At 42.8% G+C, this 21,189-nt stretch overlaps 1 protein-coding gene across 1 annotated transcript in view; it reads left to right on the top strand.

The window, feature by feature from the left end:
* Positions 1–21,189, top strand: part of LOC135108382 (roundabout homolog 1-like) — a 72,872-nt gene that overhangs the window by 27,476 nt on the left and 24,207 nt on the right. Inside the window, exon 3 of the mRNA XM_064019323.1 lies at positions 17,458–17,645. Within this exon, the coding sequence (XP_063875393.1) occupies positions 17,458–17,645 (188 nt within the window). The remainder of the gene's footprint in view (positions 1–17,457; positions 17,646–21,189) is intronic.

The raw sequence follows: 21,189 nt of genomic DNA, 5'->3' as shown, positions 1-21,189 counted from the left end.
ACCCCTTCCCATTCCCTCTCCCTCGCGCACTCATTCCCCTCCCTCACTCTATGGCCGTCATGCAGCGGCAGCCGTCCTTATAGCTTTTGCGTTCTCTCTCTCTCTCTCTCTCTCTCTCTCTCTCTCGCTCTCGCATGATGGAATATCGGATGGACTCATTTGTCAGGAAAGCTAATAAATAAACACATAAATAAATAATAAAGGAAGTAAGATATAAAAAAATCGTAAAGAAAAAGTCCGTGAAGGAAACAATTACTTAAAACACACACACACACACACACACACATACACACACACACACACACACACACACTCCTTCCCTTCATCACAGTGAGAAGTACAGGGGTTCGCTTCTTTATGGTTTATTACCGGCATCATGTCAGCGCTAACGACCTCTTGTGCTGCAGTGTTAATCTCCCTAAGTCATTGCGCGGGTCTCTGCACGTGCATATCGCCCCGCATCGCACACCCGCCACTCAAAAAGCCGATTTCCATTCAGTAATAATAATGATGAGAGTAGCGATGGCGGAAAGAAACGCGTCATGTACTGGTGCAGCGGAATAATTGCTGAGGGAAATGGAAAATACACACCTGGGGAATTTATTATATACCTGACTCTGCCGCAATTATTGGACGCCTTTGTGATGTGAATGCTGGCTGTCTGTCTGTCTGTCTGCTTGGCTCGACTCATTCCTCGATTCTTCCTTGCCTTCAGTAGGGACATGTGTGTGTGTGTGTGTGTGTCTGTGTGTGTGTGTGTGTGTGTGTGAAGGTGTGCATGTATAGCGATGTCTGGGTCTTGATCAGTTCCTGCGCCAGTTCAAAGCCACAATCGCGTCACTTGTCCTCCTCGCCTCACCCTCACCTCAGCAGCAGATTCCTGTACTGAGTGTCCAGGGCTCCAGCAGTAATTCTACCAACTGAAGGCAAGAAAACACTGCAATTCTCTCACTGAATACATTATATATCCTCTTGTTTTAAAACGAACTGCAGTGATGGGGATCCTGTAATAATCTTCATATACGTGTAGGATTTCGGATTAATTATGTTTATAGAATCTGGTATCTTATAGTTCAGGATTTTAACTGGGAAATTGGGTCAGATTACGTTTTGAGGTAAGACAGAAGTAGATGGGCCAGTCAGCAGGTGAGAGAAACTTGTAGTACCAACGCCACGTGTACACCTGCTGGCCTCTTGTACCTTCCCTTATGTTCCTCTTACAATGTGTGCGTGTCCTCAGATGGTAAAGTTACGGCGCCAGAGACCGTGGCGCCGAGTATGATGACTTGGCTCTATCATGCACAGAATACTGACACACAGACACACACACTCATTGCGCTGCAGCCTCCCGCCGCCAACACAGCGACTCATTTTCATCACCACCACCACCACCTGGGGCAAATGCAATATTCTGAGGCAGAGTCATCAGTTAAATGCCTCTGTTGTTGCCTTCCGTATCCGCCGGCTGGCCTCGTCCGCTTATGCTGGTGTTATTCACTTTGCGGTAATTTTTGTTATACGGACTTATCATCCGGACGAGCAGTGCAGCAATACGAGTGATGTGAAGTGCAGAGGAAGGGCGAGAATGCCATGCGGAATCAATAGTGACCAGCATTACACGAAGTTGAGCCGAAGTGGATGCGTGGAGTGAAGCGTACAGAGAAAGGTCTTAACGCTAATGAAGTAAAGTTAAGCCAGAGAGGAAAACAAAGTAATAATAGATGGAGCTACGAAGAAATATAAATAGGAAAACAAAAACACACAAAAGGACACCAGATCAAATAAAAAAAAAATATATATAAAGGAAGTAAACACCGTGCCACACCAGTTTATCAGTGCCATAAGTAAATACAGTGCCGTAGCAGTACATCAGTGACTTAAATAAGCAGCTCTACAAGTACAGCTCCCCACCAGTATGCCAGTCACAGATAAGTACGTACAGTGCCTCACCAGTAAATCAGTGCCACAAATAAACACAGTACCAGTTTATCAAGGCCATAAATAAATAGATAATGCCAAAAGTACAGTGCCCATTGGTATATCACAGCCACAGATAAGTACAGTGCCACATCAGTAAATCAGTGCCATAAATATAGTGCCACACTGCAAATCAAGGCAGTGGAGACGGCCCGTACCCTCGCGTTGAAGAGTGCCACAGTGAGTGCCACATCGGCGGATGAGCGAGAGCGAGCGAGCGATGAGCAAATTTGGGCAAAGTAAGACTGATGATGATAAACTCGTCCATTTTCTTTAGCAGAGGTGCACGTACGTAGAGAGTCAGCGCCGGGAGACAAGTTTTAATTCTCGCAACTGAATTTTGGAGTGCAGTGAAGTTTTAAGACGTCAACTTAGGCGCACTTAGCAAAGATTGGAGAGAGTAATCTGAGAGGCTACACTGAGAGGAGAGCTTGTAGTCCTGGGTGAGGAAACAAACTCAGCTTGAAGATACTCTGGGGAGGGATAAGCAGCATTGGACGCCGGGAAATCATGAGGAGTGTGTGGCTGAGGGAATGAGTGAGTGTGTGTGTTTTGATGGAGTGAGTGAGGGAGTAGCTGACGGAGTGAGTGAAGGTAAAGTTAATGGCGGCCGTGGAGAGAGAGCAGCGCCAGTGATGAGTGAGGGAGGTGAGGAAGAGAGCGATAAGTGAAGGAGGTAAGGAGAGAGCGATGAGTGAGGGAGGTGAGGGAGGGTAGTGCTGGTTGTGAGGTGCTGATGGCGTGTTGCTATTGGTGGTGGTGGTGGTGGTGGTGGTGGTGGTATTGATTTAACTGATAGTCATTGTGTAATCATTAGCGTTTATTAAGCATTTGTTGCTTTATAACCTAAATGCGGGATATTACAACTATATCATGAAGGTTTTAGGAAATACTTTTTACCAAGAACATACAAAAAAAAAAGAAACATATAGGAAGTGGTACGTAGAAGCCGTCGGGTCCACACGTGGCAGTATTTTGCAAGAAACATACCTACCTATTTCCTCCCATCATCCTCATCCATAAATTTGTCTAATCTTTTAAAGCTCCCTAATGACGAATAACCTGATTACTGAGTCTATTCCATTCACCTTCCGCTCTATACGAGAACCAATTCCTTTCTATCTCTCTCAAATCTAACTTTATCAGTCTTGAACCCATGATTTCTCGTCCTACCCTGAGGATTATGCGTATGTCTCCCTTACACCTGTGAATATCGGGAACACCTGAGTGATTACCATTTCCTGTCGAGTGTGTTACCTGTCTTCGTATACCTGAGAAAAGGAACCAGCACGTAATGTCATCCCACCACAACAGCGACAGTAGTGGGCGGACAGACAGAGGCAGCACAGAGGAGCACGTCACCCCTAATTCAGAGTGTCGGGTGATGAGCTGCACTCCCGCCACTGTTTGGGGACCACTGCTTTAAAAGGAAAGAAACCTTGGGAGGGTGGTGGGTTATTCCATTCCTATTTTATTACAGATGCACGTTCTCTCTCTCTCTCTCTCTCTCTCTCTCTCTCTCTCTCTCTCTCTCTCTCTCTCTCTCTCTGTCTCAGGTTTCTTGCGTTTAAAGCGGCGGTTCCCGGACAGATGGTGAGAGTGAAGCTTATCATCCCAGACACTGAGTAACGTGTGAATTATCTTATGGCCATTACTCTTCCTTCCAGCTGTACCAAGTCGCGGGATTCACTGATCAGGAAATTATCATCGCAGGCGTGTCCCGATCATCTACAGGCTTCGGTTGTTATTTGAAGGAGTAACCTTGCGCTATGTCATCAATTTCAATGGCTAGTTTGGCGGTAAAGGTGTCTGGCATGGCATTCCTGAACTAATTGTTGCGGCAAAACGTTTGAGATAGTTAGGTGAATGGGCTGCTCTCTGGCGGTGGATTTCTGACACACTAACGATATTTTAACTGCATATGCAAGTTCATATTTTTTTTATATATATATACTTAAGGGGGTCTCTATATATTTATACTTTAGAGGGACTCCGGCTTAGAGCAGCAAAAAAGCATAAAAAAAGGTCCACTGAAGGTGCTAGTCCTTAAAGAATATAGTCTGGAATGGATTATCAGAAATTATGGGAAGAGTGTTGAATGTGTGTGTGTTTCTGAGAAGTCTGCCGCGGTGAATGACTGACAGCACGCCTCCCTACTTAGCAGTGCCCACAAAAGTGACAACACACTCGTAAGCACTGTGCTGAGTGCCTCCCCGGGCTGCGTGTGCTCCATTTTAGGAATTTTTGTTTTCAACGAAGCAGAAATTTTGAATACTAGGGATTCCCTCGCATTAACGTCGTCTTTTCCGTAATATTTCCACAAAGTTAGGAGGAGTCAGGATTTCAAAACTTTTGGTTTATAATGTATTATACTGCAGATGAAGACGAGGGTTGCTGCATTAGACTCTGCAAGTCTCGGCTTTGGCGTAAATTTAATCCTAATATATTTAGCCATTTCTCATCGTCATCTCAGCCCGCAGCCAACATGTAATGCGGCTCATCTTTCTCCTCTTTTTTGTTCTCACTTTGGGATGGCGTCTGTCAGCGCTACAAATCGTGGGACAGTCACCAGCTGGAGTGTGACAGCCCTAATAGCGCCTTCCCCGTGCTGTGTGTGTGTGTGTGTGTGTGTGTGTGTGGTGGTGGTGGTGGTGGTGGTGATGGTGCTGCTGCTGCTGCTGCTGTTGCTGCTGTTGCTGCTGCTGGACGGGAGTGGTGGGCCCTACCAGGAGGAAGTGGTATCAAGTCACGGCGCTTGGACCTGTGTTATTTTTTTTCTCTTGACTGGAAACAGCGGCGGTGAGTGGCGAAATGCTACACTAGGATTAATCATTGCGATATCCAACAATTCACAACACTAAAGGCACAATGCAAGATATTTTCCAAGCAGGATTCAAAGAGCTTTCTAGAGCTCTGTATAGTTTTCTAGCTCTGTATAATATTTAGAAGTGAATATAGAAGGAAAGGCAATACACCAGGGTAGTTTGTGATGAAGGTAGGATGCGCCAGATAGCAGTTAAAGTGTTAAGCTTCCTCCAAGAGACAGACAGTGTCAAACCAGCCTCAGCAGTATTCAATGAGCGACTCGACAGTTTTCTAGAATTTTTGTTAAGAAATCAAACTGACATAAACTCTATTTGAAAACTGTAATATATGTATTTTATGAGAGTGCGTGATGTGACTCAAACTCTTCAGTGAGGACAAAGAATTCACAGTAATTGAATGGCTACTCGAGGCTCCTTGAGGGAAGAGAGTGGCGATGGAGTGTGAAAGGCGAGACACACTTCACAGGAGCCACTTTTTCCGCGTGGTGATTTCTGTAAAATTCCTCATTATTCTTTCCATACACTTTTAAATTGGACGAACAAAAAAAGATCTTAAAAGTTTCTGACAAGTGCTTGTTATGTTCCCTCTCATTTACACACCATATGGGAATAATTTGTATGGTTTCTGGCCCCCATGAAGCAAGAGAGAGAGAGAGAGAGAGAGAGAGAGAGAGAGAGAGAGAGAGAGAGAGAGAGAGAGAGAGAGAGAGAGAGAGAGAGAGAAACATTGCGAGCCATGCAGAATTCACCAGCAGGTTGTTATGAAATATGTGAAAAGCATGAACAAAGGAGGATGGTGCGAGGATGAAATGTCATGATGCACCATTCATAGCAAAGTTATGTCTCTGTAATGAAAGTGATAATGTCAGTCTTATAAAGGATGTAGCAGCAGCTGGTGTTTCGTAGAGGCTGGGGTGATATGATCCTGCTGTTAGGCGTCTTCAATCAATCAGTCAATAAATAAATAAATAAATAAATAAATCTACCTATCCATACAACTCTGCTACCTTGAAACCTAAGCAAGTACAGTCACAGTCAAAAGTCCCTTATCGTTCCTCACTTTTTTCTATTATTGAAACGCTTTCCCTGAATCTCAAGTCCTCTGATCTGCTGACAATGTCCTTACAAAGCCTTACAATTGATGGATTCTAAGGTCAGCTGACTGCAGATCGGAGAAAAGACAAAACATACTGGGAGTGAGCGCGGCAGTATATGTCTTTGAACCACGGCTGAATGTATGTATGTATGTATGTATGTATGTATGTATGTATATGGCAAATGTGAGGGTTTGATTTAGTCTTCCATCGATCCATACTGAGACGAAGCGATGCAGAAAATATATACATAGTTATTACACCCTCGTCTTTCCCCTCCTCATAATCATCATCATCATCACCACCATCATCATCATCATCATCATCATCACTATCATCATCACCCTCTGATTCTACTGAAGGAAAACTATCTTAACCTTCTCCACTCATCTCTGTTGGTGACCTGCTAGACCACCACAGCTAAAATTCTCTCTCTATCTCTCTATCTCTCTCTCTCTCTCTCTCTCTCTCTCTCTCTCTCTCTCTCTGTAGTTCTATGTCACTTGTCTTTTTTTTTTTACCACGCCTATGTTGCCATTCTGCTGCTCCAATACTTATCTATCTATGTATTACCTGTTCGGTGCATAACACGTCCTGTCTTTGTCCATTTTCCCATGTCGCAATAACACAAAGCGTCACACACCATCCATGTTGCATTTCTATTTGTAATTTCTGGACTTGTATATGTATGTATGCATGTATGTATAAGATGTTTAAATGAAAGAACTTTTTTACATTTTGCGTGATGTTAGATACGAGCAGCGGTAGTGTAATGGCTGTCCGTGCAACTTTTATAATTTATTTTTCAAGGGCAAACCATACGTATCCTGGGAGATCAAACAGTCAGCGAGTGTACACAGAGGAATGTCAGAGGACCGGAGGGGAGGATGGAGCCAGCAAACCAATTTCCATACATTTAATTCACTTTCTGATACATTAATTACTTTCCCACTCTCCGATGGTCGTGTTTAACCTTAACCCTTTGACTGCTAATGACACGATGACACGCAGTTTATTGTAATCACCCTGCATGAGCTGACTGAGCGGAATTAAAACTAGAGGCACTGAAAGGCTCTGGCGAATCGTTCACTCATTTTACATGCCACTGGTGCTTCAAAATTACACAAACTTGTACTGAACTATTTTATCGACCCTCAAGTACTAGCAGAGAGAGAGAGAGAGAGAGAGAGAGAGGAGGGAGTGATGTTTTTTTTGTTTGTAATCCATAAGCAAGAGAAATTAAGGGGAAGATAAATGAAAGACAAAATCAGTTTAGGGAAAGCAAGGTGAGGCAGGCGCTCCTAAGGCTTCGGGTAGGGCAGGAAGTGGATATTTTTAGAGTGGATATTAATTTTCTAGTTTGGTTCAGGTAATTGATGTGGATATTTCATTTAGACTGGTTCTGAAAGTTAGGTGGATGATGATGTGCTAATTGTGGAGTAGAAGTGGATATCTCTCTGTACTCGTTCTGGAAATACAAGTGGACATTTTTAAGCCAGGTCCGGAAATGTAAGCGAGTATTTGTCTGGTTCTTGAAGGGGAATTGGATATTTGTAGTCACGTTCCTGAAGTTAGGTGGATTTTTATGGACCAGTTGTGGAAGATGAAGTGGACATTTTGGGACTGGCTCTCCTGGAAACGGAGGTAGGGTTCTTTTAAGACTAGCCCCGCAATAAAAGTGGGTATCTCTAGACGACCCTGGAAATATAAATGTGAATATTTCTAAACGAGTTCGCAAATGCAAGTGAATATTTCTGAACCTTTGTATAGTAATGGACTCGAATATCCCCCCCACATAATATCGCGCTGTGTATTTCGGTCTGGATTTCCGTGACTGTGTTTGGCCGCGGGAGTCATTACAGTGCAGCCACACGCGGGGATGGTACGTAAAGTAGGCGAAAAAAAAAAAAATCCCTGGAAAATAATCTGCCGCTGAAATACTGGCGCGCCTCCACCCTCAGCGCGCTGGTGATGCGTGGCCTCGGGAATAGTTGGGTGTACATGGGAATATCACGAAAAAGAGCTGCCTGTGTAATGTGACTTTTATGTGTGCGTGTGTGCTTATCAGTGCAACACGACAGGCCGCTCACACTTCGCGCTGCTAACATGTCATGCTGGTAACGTCATGCTGGTAACAATTAATATCAATAACAATGACACCTCCTTTTTCATTAGCACACGTTGCCATTCAATCGTTATAAGTCATTTCATTTTAAGAAGTCGTCATTCTTCTGCAACAGTTCACTTCATTAACACAGTTATTTGCTGAACACGTCGTCATTCCCTTAAATCATCTCATTAACACGTCGTCTCTTCTCTGTAAATCATTCTACTGTAACGCACCATTCCGAAAATACGTCGTCATTCCACTAACACATTATTCCACTGTAACACTGTAACGACCTCATTCTATCTGGGAACTGGCACCTTCAGGAAGCTTTTTTTTTTTTTTTTCTTTTTTGTCGTGGCCAGAGCCCCTCTTAGTTAGAAAAAAGCATGTCACGTCACGGTAACGCTCCAGTACAGTAACACCTCATTATAGCCAACAGCACACGTCAGTACCGCAGCAGCAGCACATCAGCATACCACCGTGACACGCCATCCCCCCCTCCCCAACCCCCGCCTCCACCTACCTCCCCTGCAAACTGCCACCACTTCCACAAAAAAAAAAAAGTATATATAAAAAAGACAACAATGTATTTTTGTCCGAAACCCAACTAGTAATTCAGATATGTATTTGAATTCGTAGTTTCCCTCCCCCCCTTTTCCTCCTCTTTCCCTTTTACGAAGCAATAATTTGATGGTGTATTTCCTCTCTCTCGCTACTGCATTTTGAATTAGATGCTAGTGAAGGTAACAACACACACACACACACACACACACACACACATTGTCTATTCCATGAACTTCACACATCAGTCCCCCTTTCCCTTCATCCACCAGTCACGCATCACAAAGTACAAGACATCTCACCCTCCTGGACAGCCCTTCCTCCCCCAGCCAGACGACCAGACGACTCCCAAGCACGGGGCAGGATCGGGAGGCTGGGGTGGAGCTGAGTGGGGGCGCTGTGTCCATCAAGTTAGCCAGTGACGTGTGCGGGGCGGAGAGAACATGACGGGTTTATCGCCATGTTAATCTGTATACAGTATATGGAACCTGTGATGGACACGCACACTCCCCTTTGTAGTAACTCTCTAGCGATTAATAGGCTTTCCTCCTTCTCCTCCTCCTCCGCGTCTTCGTCGTTCTCATCCTCTTCCTCCTTATCTTTCTCCTTATCTTCACTTTTTTTGTTGTTTCTTCTGGTTATATAACGATTCACACGATTATGAGATATGTGTTGGTGTTTTTTTTTTTTTCTTTTCTTCGTTTCCACTGTCCTTCCTGCTGCTTTTTTGCATTCTCTGATCAGCTGTACAAGGGTCTTATACTTAATTTTCAAAGTAACACTAACTACAATAACAGTCCGAACAACGTAATTCATCTAATAACAATTAATAACTTTATACTGGTTATCTAAAACGTACACTACAATAACAGGTACTACTACTACTACTACTACTACTACATCACCTATAACAACACTACTACCACCTGACAACTCAAGATAATATACATCGTGTTCCCTTCAAAGAGAACTCGTCACCACAACACTAATAATCTACCGCTACCGAAGAATTAGCGAGAGAATCTTACTGGCGGCACACTGCATGGGTTCCCTTCTCTTGCATAACTAGGTGGGAGAAGGTCCATCAGCCTCCTTAGAGCCCTTACCAGCACGCAGCATCCCTCCTTTCACCACCATCACGCCTCCTGTTACAGTCCTCTCCTCCATACTCACTTGTACCACCACGCCCCGCACTGACAACCAACAGCTATTCTCGCTCGCTTGCGCTCACACACGCACACGCGCACACGCACACACACACACACACACACACACACACACACACACACACACACACACACACACACACACACTACAAAGAAGCTGTTCTGTTTAATTTTCACAATGAGGTGATTCTCTTACATGAAGGGAGGAGGAGAAGGAGGAGGAAGAAGAAGAGGAAGAAGAAGAAAAAGGAGGAAGAAGAACAAGGAGGAGAAGAAGGGGAAAAGGAAGCAACAACAACTAAAGAAAATGAAAAAGAGAACAACAACAACAACAACATGAGAAAGAGAAGGAGAAGACAAAGAGGAAGAAGAACAAGAAGAGGAGGAGGAGGAAGAAGAAGAAGAAACAACAGCACCAACAAGGAGAAAAATGAGAAAGCGAACACAAAGAAGGAAGGGAAGAAAGAGAAGGAGAACCAGAAACAGAACAGGAAGGAGCAGGAACAGTGTAATACCTTCCCGAGATGAGAGAACCCAGACAAATTAATTGGAAAGGAAGGAGAAACGATCCCTGGTGCATATCGTGGGAGTCGAACCGGGTGACCATACCGCCCCACGCACACTGCTGCCGCCGCTCCACTAAAGGTGACAACGCCAATACCTGCAGAGTTAAGATGGACTTGTATACTATTACCATTTCACCGCACGAGGAGGTGGTGGTGGTGGAGAGGGAAGGCGGAGGAGGAGGAGGAGGAACAACAACAACAACAACAACAACAACAACAACAACAACAAGCAGGCGAGAAGGAAAACAAAACGCGAAATATAAAATGCACGAATCAAAAGAGCCAGAGTAACACACACACACACACACACACACACACACACACACACACACACACACACACACACACACACACACACACACACACACACACGAGGCAATAAACCAACAGAGATGAAAAAAAAGAACGAAGTAGTTAAAGAGAGAGAAATAAAGGAAGGAGAGAAGAGGAAACGTGAAAATAGGGAGAGGAAATATACAGACTCGCAAGATGGAAAGAGGAGGAGGAAAGAGAGCGAGAGTGAGAGAGAGGAGGGAAGGAGAGGGAAATAAAATTGCAGAAGTAAAGACAGAGGGCTAAATGGGTACAAAACAAAGAGAGAGAGAGAGAGAGAGAGAGAGAGAGAGAGAGAGAGAGAGAGAGAGAGAGAGAGAGAGAGAGAGAGAGAGAGAGAGAGAGAGAGAATTGAAGTAAGAACTGTTTCGAAGATGAAATAGAAGGAGAAAAGGAGACATAAAATAAAGAAAAATGACAGTACGAAAGAGGAGGAAGAGGAAAACAAGAGAAAAAGAAAAAAAGATGTATAGCTCAATAGGAAAGGAAAGAAGTAAGAGAAAACGAAGGAGTAACTAAGACCAGGAGAAGGAAAAGGAAGTGGAAGGCGCAGAAGGAAGACTAGGAGAAAGAAGTGGAGGAGGAGGAGGAGGCCAGGAAGAGAAAGAAGAAAAGGAGGAGGCGAAGGAAGAGCAGGAAAAGGCTCGCTCTTTCATACATTTACATAGGAACATTAATGAATAATTTTAAATACTTTGAAATGCAGAATTCTGACGTAATTAACATGCTATTTAATATTTTTGAGAATAAGACGTAATATTTTAGGGAGAATACGAAGCTGTCTTTCTCCCTTAAGGTTTCGTGCATCTGCTCTTTCAAGACCCTCCCAGATGTCTTTGTACTACTGGAGAACGTAAATCCTTTATGAAGTCTAATATTACTGCTTTATCTGTTTGCAGTGAGATTTGGGTTGAGAATTGTGTTGATGTTTGTGATTAAGGAGAATGTGACAGACTCTGAGGACTATGTTGAAAGCTGTCTGTATTTAACGTGTGTGTGTGTGTGTGTGTGTGTGTGTGTGTGTGTGTGTGTGTGTGTGTGTGTGTGTGTGTGTGTGTGTGTGTGTGTGTGTCGTGTCACGTGCCATATCGTGCGTGAAATGGACCTGATAAGCAGAAATAATTCGATTCAGAAGAAGAATTCGGTAAATTGCGTGGTTAAAATTATGCTCAATTGAGGGGTTGTAGTATTTGCTTCGCCGTTGCCTTGTGTTAGTGTTGTGTCACCTGGAAGCAGGTCTCATTATCTTGCACGTGGTACTGCAGCAAGGCAAATCACTGGTTGCTTTCATGCTGGTAAAATAACGCCTGCTTCACACAACGACATTGGTTTTAGGTGCATTTTATGACGCTCTCAGACATGCTTGTTTAAATGAAGACGTGATATCTGTGCGTGACTCGTTTATTTGGAAAATCTATTTAAAGGAACAGTCCTTTTACGTTGAAATGGATGATCAGCTGTTACATGCAAGGATTAGAATATATTTATTTCTTTTTCCGTGTGAAGGAGGACTGCCAAGGCCTTAAAGAAAGAGGGGAAAAAGAGAAACAGACAGTTCCAGTTTATCAGTGAAAGAGATTAAAGAGGGAAGGTACTAATTGAACCTTTGCGTTAGTGAGGTGAAAGTAGAAAACCTTGTACAGCGAAGCCACAGTTAGTTAACACATCAAAATAACAGTATTACGTGGGGAACAGAACGAGTTACTTTACTTACTTATGTTACTTATATTTTGCGTGGAAAAAAAAAAAGAAAACTAAAAAGAAATCAGTCTCTCAGGATCTCACCAGCGGAAAATTAATACAGACACAAAGATGAAGTTCCTGCGAGGCAAATCCAATCAATTCAGACATTGTTGTTTTTTCCTTTCACGTCAGTACCAGACCCTCGCCTCGTTACCATGTATTCTTATCAGTTACAGATACAGAATAATTCCAAAATACTCTGCATTAATGTATGGAACGGAGCAAACTTAACCCGTTCAGACTGGCATTGTTGTATTTCTGTTATTTTCATGCCCTTCAGAACCACAACTTCCTCTCATCATTCGATATATATTCTGTTCAGTTAGAGTTAGTTGAGTATGTTGATTCTTAAGTGTTGTGCAGTCATGTATGGAGGCTGATGTGTGTTGCTTGCTGCTCGCGCCTCATGAACACCACAGAGCCACGAGTGTAACCCTCAGGATGTTCTCAGTGGGTCTGGAAGCTGCCTGTTCGTGTCTGATAATTCATAGTCTATACCGTCAGAAATGTTATATCGTTAAAGGGAATAGGCCTACTCTGATCTGGGTTTTCGTTATTTGAGAGAGATTAAAGATATACTGATTTGGTTCGTATCAATTGGTAATTCGTTAACATTTCCGGGAACGTGTTTGGCTGTTGAAAGTGTCAGTGGTTGAATTAAGTACTCTCAGGGGCTGCTTTTTATTTTTTTTCTCACCGTCAGTAAAGATAGTCTTCATCAGTAGGTTAGATAGGTTATATCTGCCTATATTATAAATACAGGGCGCATTTACGTAGGCTTCTCTTTATCCTGTGACTTGTTAACATACCAGTTAGACAGTGATATTCAGTGTAAGTGTTCTCACGGGCCAAGTTTATTAAGTGAATTTCCCTTTCGTATTTATAACATTTCTGCGTCTTACCTCACCTGCTTTTAACATATCAAAGTTACACAGTGATATTCAGAGTAAGTTTTCTCACACGTACAGAGGTTAATATTTGTACTTACGTATCTACGAGCTAAGTCTTATGATTGAATTTACCTTACTATTCATAAAATTTTACTTTCTACCACAGTTAGTACTTTTAACAGGCTGTACTGGAGTTCACCCGGAGTTTCATGGATGTGTTCATTATTATAGTAGTAATTCAGCAAGAAATCTTCTCTTTCAGTCGGAAAATCACTCATGTGAATCCGACTAATCATGACAAGAGCTTTTGAAAAATAGTTCTTATGAGAGAACAAAGAGCTTTAAAACATCTGAAATACCACCACTGGCCAGATTCCATTACGATCCACAAAGAGAATATATATTGAAAGCCACAACTATGAAATATCAAAAAGTGCGCCACGGATGAACCACGAAGCGCCACGTTAATGTCAACCTCATCAATGTCATCTGTTTTGTGCGTGTCACTTTTTGAGTCTTCTTTTTTTTTTTTCTCATATTACTCATTTGCTGACGTCAATTGGTGACCTTACATTACGTCCACGCCCTGAAAGCCTGACATTTGTACAGCCATCAACTGAAAAACCTCACTCTATTAACTGGAATGACATACATGGGAGATTAATGAACCTGGAAACTCTTTATCACTCAAATTGGTGTATTCTCCTGACGAAGTGATGGAATTTAAGTCTTCATGTGTTTTAAAGGCGCATGTTTTAAAAGGCTTCGTGTTCTTTAATAAGGGTGTCATGTGTTATCTTTTTTATTCATGCATATATGTTAAGTATCTCTGAAAATTAAGTTTCTAAAAATTCACTTGCATGTTTTTAAATAGCACCGCGCCACGCGACGGTTCGAATTAACCGGTGTGTTTTTATTGTTATTTTTATTTATTTATTTTTTATTTACTTATTTATTTATTTATTTATTTTTTTTTTTCGAATATGCTCGTGCACCATGACAAACTTTAAGGGCATTCAAATATTCAAGCAGCACAAGGAATATTTAAATTCTCCCAGAACCTGAAGCTGTATGAACTTCTGCTTATTGGGTCTTGAATAGATAAACAATCATCTATCAATCATCAATCAGTCAGTCAGTTTCCCCATGTTGTACGGCTTCAGTAATAAAGCAGCTGAGGATTTCCTGAATGTTCCCCACACGCTCCCAGATGCAGTAGCAGGGAGGGAGTGCCGTGGCGCTGTGAATGAAGCACGTAATGATGCAGGAAGTATTACGTGTCCTACCGGGTGACCTTATCATCGTGACGTGACATTACATGCTGTCCTACCCAGAATACAGGATTAACACGCAGATTACTGAGTATAGCTTTGTCAGCGGCCAAAATTATTCAGAGATGAAAGACAATATACGTCACGAAGATCTCCTCTCCCTGTGTTTTCATGGAAAGTCCAGTGGTATAAAGCTGCTTCCCGCCTGTTTGCTGCTTGCTGTGTGTTGTCGCGGCTTGAAGTACGAATCTTATAAACAACCATTACGTCTTTCACTGTGGCTTTAAGAGCAGAATGTGTTATATAGAAGGTAAATAAAACTATGGCTTCTTTTTCCGTTTTTAAGTATAGAAAACATGTTAAGAAAAAACAAATTTGTCATGGCTTTAAATGCTGAATGTTTTATACAGAAAATAAAGGAAATCGTGGCGTCTTTTGTCGTTGTTTTAGGTATAGAATAGTATATAAAAACACAAGAAAAAGAAAATATGGCGTCTTTCTATCATAGCTTTAAGTACATAATGTAAAAAAAAATCTTTCATTGTGGCTTTGTTTTATACAGAAAATAAAGGAAATCGTGGCGTCTTTTGTCGTTGTTTTAGGTATAGAATAGTATATAAAAACACAAGAAAAAGAAAATATGGCGTCTTTCTATCATAGCTTTAAGTACATAATGTAAAAAAAAATCTTTCATTGTGGCTTTAAGTGCAGGATAAAAAAAATAAAATAAATAAATAAAAAAAAAAGCCGATCTTTATTACAGCTTCGTTGAGTCGTATCGTCAGCTGCACACTGTCTACTCTCCAGCTTCATCTTTATCTTTTCTACCGTGACAAATAACGTTATAGAATCATCTGTCATTCATCTATTGTGTGTGTGTGTCTTTACATCGTGACGTCATACATAATGTTTTACGATCACCTCCCACCCGCTCACAGTGCAGCTTCGACCCCTGGCAGCGTGCGTGTGACGGCCAGGAGGAGTTACGCGAGGCAGTGGGATGGAGGGATGGACACATGGGGCTTGACTGGAACACTGATGAGACTCATTACCTTGATGCACTGACCGCTAGAGAGAGAGAGAGAGAGAGAGAGAGAGAGAGAGAGAGAGAGGGAGAGAGTCTGAAAATATATAGTGATACATAAGATAATAATACTTGATAGGAAGATAAACTGAGAGAGATATGAAGGTAAAAATATGAATTATATATGTAAGATATTAGAAGAATGTTTGTACACACACTGAGGACTAAAAAAAAAGAAAGAAAATAAGGGTTTACAGTGAGATATGACACTTATGCACTGATATGACAAAAAAAAAAAAATAAAATAAATAAATAAATAAATAAATAAAGGCTTACAGACAAACTTAGTACGCTAATGCACTGATCATCATGGCAAGCACTAAGAAAAGACAGTGAAGGAATATGACAACGTGAATATAAAAAAAATACGAAAAGAGTTAAGGAAAAAACATAACACGATGCGCTACCTGTCTCTACACGCGGAAAAGAAAAGATTGAGATTAGATCAATATAAAAACAAAAAAACAAAAATACAACAAGAATAACGGGCTACAGCCGAATAAATGAATAAATAAATGCACAAACAGGAAGCCAAATAAATTATAGTCTAATGTACTTTCCTGTCTGTTTATAATTATTGATTGTGCTGATAAAACTTGCATCAGTCGAGAGTTAACATTGATAAAAAATATTAAAAAAACACACACGATAATTATTCATTCCTACAGTATAATAATGAGTAAACACTACACTGATAATGACCACTTGAAAATATGTTTAAATACGTGAGTGTGTTTTTTTTTTTTATCCTTTTTTTTAACATCCAAGGCAAAACACAGCCCGGAGTTGGTGGAGTTGGTATGGGCGGCGCTGCGTTGTTCTGGCCTATGTATATGGAGGGAGTTAGTTACCTTACGAGTGGCGCCACGAAGAGAGAGAGAGAGAGAGAGAGAGAGAGAGAGAGAGAGAGAGAGAGAGAGAGAGAGAGAGAGAGAGAGAGAGAGAGAGAGAGAGAGAGAGAGAGAGAGAGTACCGGTGCAGGCGTGGTATTTATAGACAGGGAGGGAAGGGCTATTGTTAGTATGGGAATCTAATGCAGGAGTGTTTTCTTTTTATATATAGCGAGAGAGAAAAAAAAAAGGAGTGAGAGTTTGCAGTTAACAGAGGGAGAGAGAGAGAGAGAAAGAGAGAGGGAGAAAGAGGGAGGGAGGATGGAAGAGGGTAAGGAAGGGGAGAGGTTACACGAGTGCCAGTTGTTGGGAGAGTTTCATAAAGCTATATACGGTAATGGACTCCATATATACCTTCTTCAACCCTGCACACACACACACACACACACACACACACACGCACACACACACACATTACAGTATTAAATTTTCTCACTAACACCCCTATTACCTGTGTGTAGCCTCGCCTTCCTTCTCCCCCCTTGGAAAAAATTACTGCCTCTACATTTAAGATCCCCATTATAGATACGTGCGTAAACTAACTTCCTCTATTCAGGAGTCTGACAGCAAGATTACCTGTATATATGCACCAGACTTCTCACGGATGTCCACTGTTCACTGCAACAATGCCTGGCGTGCTGCTGCTGCTGCTGCTACTACTGCTACTGCTGCTATTGTTTCTTCTACTGTTAATATTACTAGTGTTACTTTTGGTCTTGTTTTTTCTTTCACTACTACGACTACTGTTTTTGTTCCAGCCATTAATGTTTTTATTAGAACTCTTAGTTTTTTTTTTGCTGCAACTGCTACTACTGCTACATCTACTGCTGCTACTACAACAACAACTACAACTACAACTGATACTACTACTACTACTACTACTACTACCACCACCATCGCCACCACCCGTACACCATCTAACTTTAATTTCTCCCTCCCCACCACAGGGACGGCCAGACAGTGACCACCTCGGCGGACGATCCTCTGTCCCACCGCGTCCTCTTCCCGTCCGGCTCCCTCTTCTTCCTGTCCACGCGGGCCGGCAAGAAGGACACGGACTCCGGCACCTATACCTGCACGGCGGCCAACCTGCACGGCGCCGCCACCTCCAGGAACGCTACGCTCACCATAGCCAGTACGTGCACGGGAATGGGGAGAGTGAGAGTGAGTTAGTAAAGTGATAGTGAATGAAGAACAGTAAGGAAATAAGAGTGAGTTAAGTAAAAGTGAGGATGAATTAGTGAGAATCTGTTAGTGGAAATGAATGAACGTGAATGAGTGAAAATAGGGACGGTAACTGACTGAATGAATGACAGTAAGGGAAAGGAAGAGACTGAAACAGAGACAGTGAGACAGACAGACGGATAAATCTCACTCATTGCACACAGTCATTTAAGTGTCTTCGCGTGATTGGCTGTGCAGGCGAGGGAAGGGAAGGGAAGGGAAGGGAAGGGAAGGGACGGGACCCGCATCCACTCGTCGCGACCCTGCACTGATGCCCGCCCTCCCACATCACGGCATCACTTAGCTGGGGAGGCGGCCATCAGCGCTACTTGGGGTTGTATAAATGAAGTTTTATTGAATTATCGTTACATAAACCTCTTATACCTCTCTGTCCTCGTTTTCTGTGACTCGAGACGCTGTGCCAATCTCTGCCAAGTTCTCTTATGTGATGGTTTGTGTAAATGTTCGTTCTTTGTTCTTGTTCTTCCTTGTTAATTTTGTTTCCTGGTGTATTCAGTGGAGTTTTGGTTTGTCTGTTATTCGTATTTCTGGCTACATGTATTAGTCTCCCCTCTCTCTTTCTCTCTCTCTCTCGTTCAGTCAATTACCGTCACTTACTTTCATTTGTTACCTTTTTGGACTGTCATGCTATAATCAGTGTCTCTCTCTCTTTAGCAGCATATGAAGCGGGCTTTTTCTCGTTCATTTTCAATCCCTTAGACCTGAATTCTTAACACTTACAGAGAAAAAAATAATAAAAAAAGAAGCCGAGGTGACGTGAAAATAATACTAATATTGCGTTTTAATACCCAACAGCCTTGCTCTCAGTGCGCACCACGTAGACTGCTGGAGGAAATCGCAGCGACCTCACATCTGTCAGAAACATAATGTCACCATCTTGACTGTGAGGCTGTACGGAGCTTTAACTTTCCTGGCACCTTATTCAGAATACTTAAGTTGTATTCGTAAATATTTATGCACAGGGGAGCCACACCACACACACACACACACACACACACACACACACACACACACACACACACACACACACACACACACACACACACACACACACACACACACACGTAACATTTCTTTCGACTCCCAAAAATCTTTCTTTGTCTCCCTAGAAAATCCTGAAGAACTTACCAATTCTTTCCCACTTGCTCCCTGAGGAACCCCGAGACGGACAGATGGGCGGAGAGAGAGAGAGAGAGAGAGAGAGAGAGAGAGAGAGAGAGAGAGAGAGAGAGAGAGAGAGAGAGAGAGCGCAAACTAATTAGCAACATTCCAAAGGTCAGATTAAATGGTCGCTTCCCTCGTCGCGTTTTCTTTGAGAGAGAAATTACTTTGTGTGACTATGGCATTCTCTTCCTTCCCTCCGCACCTCTCTGCTTCTGTCTGTCTGTCTGTCTGTTTGTCTTCCTTCGTCTTTGTCTCCGTTTGTATGTTTGTAGGTATGGTTTCTCTCTCTCTCTCCTCTCTCTCTCTCTCTCTCTCTCTCTCATCTCTCTCTCTCTCTCTCTCTCTCTCTCTCTCTCTCTCTCTCTCTCTCTCTCTCTCTCTCTCCTTTATCAGCGGTACCATTTATATGTGAACTGGAATGATAGTATAATAATAATAATGATAATAATAATAATAATAATAATAATAATAATAATAATAATAATAATAATACACATGAAGAATAAAAAGTCATCCATTCATTCATTTATTATTTCATTATTACTTCTACCTTTCAATCTTTTCTCCTCTTACACTTTTTCTTCACTTTCTCCATCATATCTTCCCATTTTTTTTTTCCCCCGTTGTCTCCTAGCTCCTCCTACGTGCCTCATTTCCTTCCCCTCATTCCCTTCCCTTCACATCACCCACCATACCTCCACACTCCCTCCCTTTCTTAGCCTCGCCGCCTGCCTCCTGTCTGCCTCAGTCTCCCCTCTGTCACTCAGCCTCCCTCGGGACGTCCTGTCGTTTGGTGCCTGAAAGATTTCCAGGTACATTTCTATCCCAGCACCTCCCTGTCACCTCTCCTTTCTACTTTACTCAAACCACCACATAACTTGGCACTTCTTTGGCACGTGGAGCAAAGGATAACAGGCAGCCTCACACCTCCGTGGTCTCTCATCCTTCCCTTGGGGTCCGAGTGTATCTCTTCAGGGTCCGATCTGTCCTGCTACCTATAGTCTTACATCTTCCTGGCACTCTTGGTCACTAACAGCCATTATTAATTCTTTCCTGGGGTTTGTAATCCTTCTCTGGTTCTCCTAATCCAATTCTGGGTAACCTAATTAATTCATCTCGTTACCGCCTTGCATATCCATGGAATTTTTAATCTGATCCTAGGATTTCTTGTACACGCCCTGGTAATCCTAATTCATCCCTGGTATCCTTTATCTCTCTCTCTCTCTCTCTCTCTCTCTCTCTCTCTCTCTCTCTCTCTCTCTCTCTCTCTCTCTCTCTCTCTCTCTCTCTCTCTCTCTCAGGCCCTCACTTTTCTGGCCTTTCCTGTGGTACCCTTAATCTGGTCTCGCCACTCCTAACGTGTCCCTAATCATCCTGGTATTTCTGATCGGTCTCTGGGGCTCCTAACCCGTCCGTGGCACTTACAATCCATCCCTAGTGCTCTTCATCTGTCTCGATTAAATTTTCATCTCCTCCTTCCATGTGTAAGCTATCCCTGGCATTCTGTCCTGGCACTCTTAATCACATGTAATCTTCTTTTCCTAACACTTACAATAAGTCTCAATAATCTATCTCTGCCATGCTTAATCTATACCTAACAATCATATTTCGTCACACTCTTTCTCTGCAAATCTAATCGAACTTGGCATTCCGGATACAGTCTTGACACTCTTAATCGTCCGTGGCATTTCTAGTCTGTCCCTAGCGTCCGCAGTCCAACTACCACTATTTCCCTGGCATGCCCATTTTCTTTCTGCCACTCCTACCCTCTCCCTGTATCCTGGTATTCCAATCTTCCCTCGCACTTCCCCAGCACCCCTGACACGCCCACCTCGTCCCTGACACTCGCAATCTGGCCCCTGACACCCCTGCACTTCCCTGTTATTTAATACTGCCATAACACTTTCCTCCAACCGCCGGGAATCCTCCTCACTTCAAGCCGCCTCCTCCTCCTCCTCCTCCTCCTCCTCCTCCTCCTCCTCCTCCTCCTCCTCCTCCTCCTCCTCCTCCTCCTCGTCACTGCTCCCTTGGTACTTTCCCCTCACTCTCCCTCCCTCCCCTCCCTCTCGATACCGTTGCTCTCTCCCTTTTTTTTTCTCCTCCACAATGCCTCCTCTTCCTCCCTTGTCTTTCTTTCTTCTAACTCCTGTCTGTTTGTCTGTCTGTCTCTCTCCTCTGCTACTAATACTTACACCAATATTCTTCTATTTCTACTTTCTCTCTTTTCCTAACTACGTTCTCTTGTCTTACCTTATTCTATCCTCTCTGCC

Source organism: Scylla paramamosain, chromosome 17 (genome assembly GCF_035594125.1).
Source record: "Scylla paramamosain isolate STU-SP2022 chromosome 17, ASM3559412v1, whole genome shotgun sequence".
Classification (NCBI taxonomy): domain Eukaryota; kingdom Metazoa; phylum Arthropoda; class Malacostraca; order Decapoda; family Portunidae; genus Scylla; species Scylla paramamosain.
The sequence above is the reverse complement of the archived record's forward strand: the minus strand, read 5'-3'. Positions and strand labels throughout refer to the sequence as shown.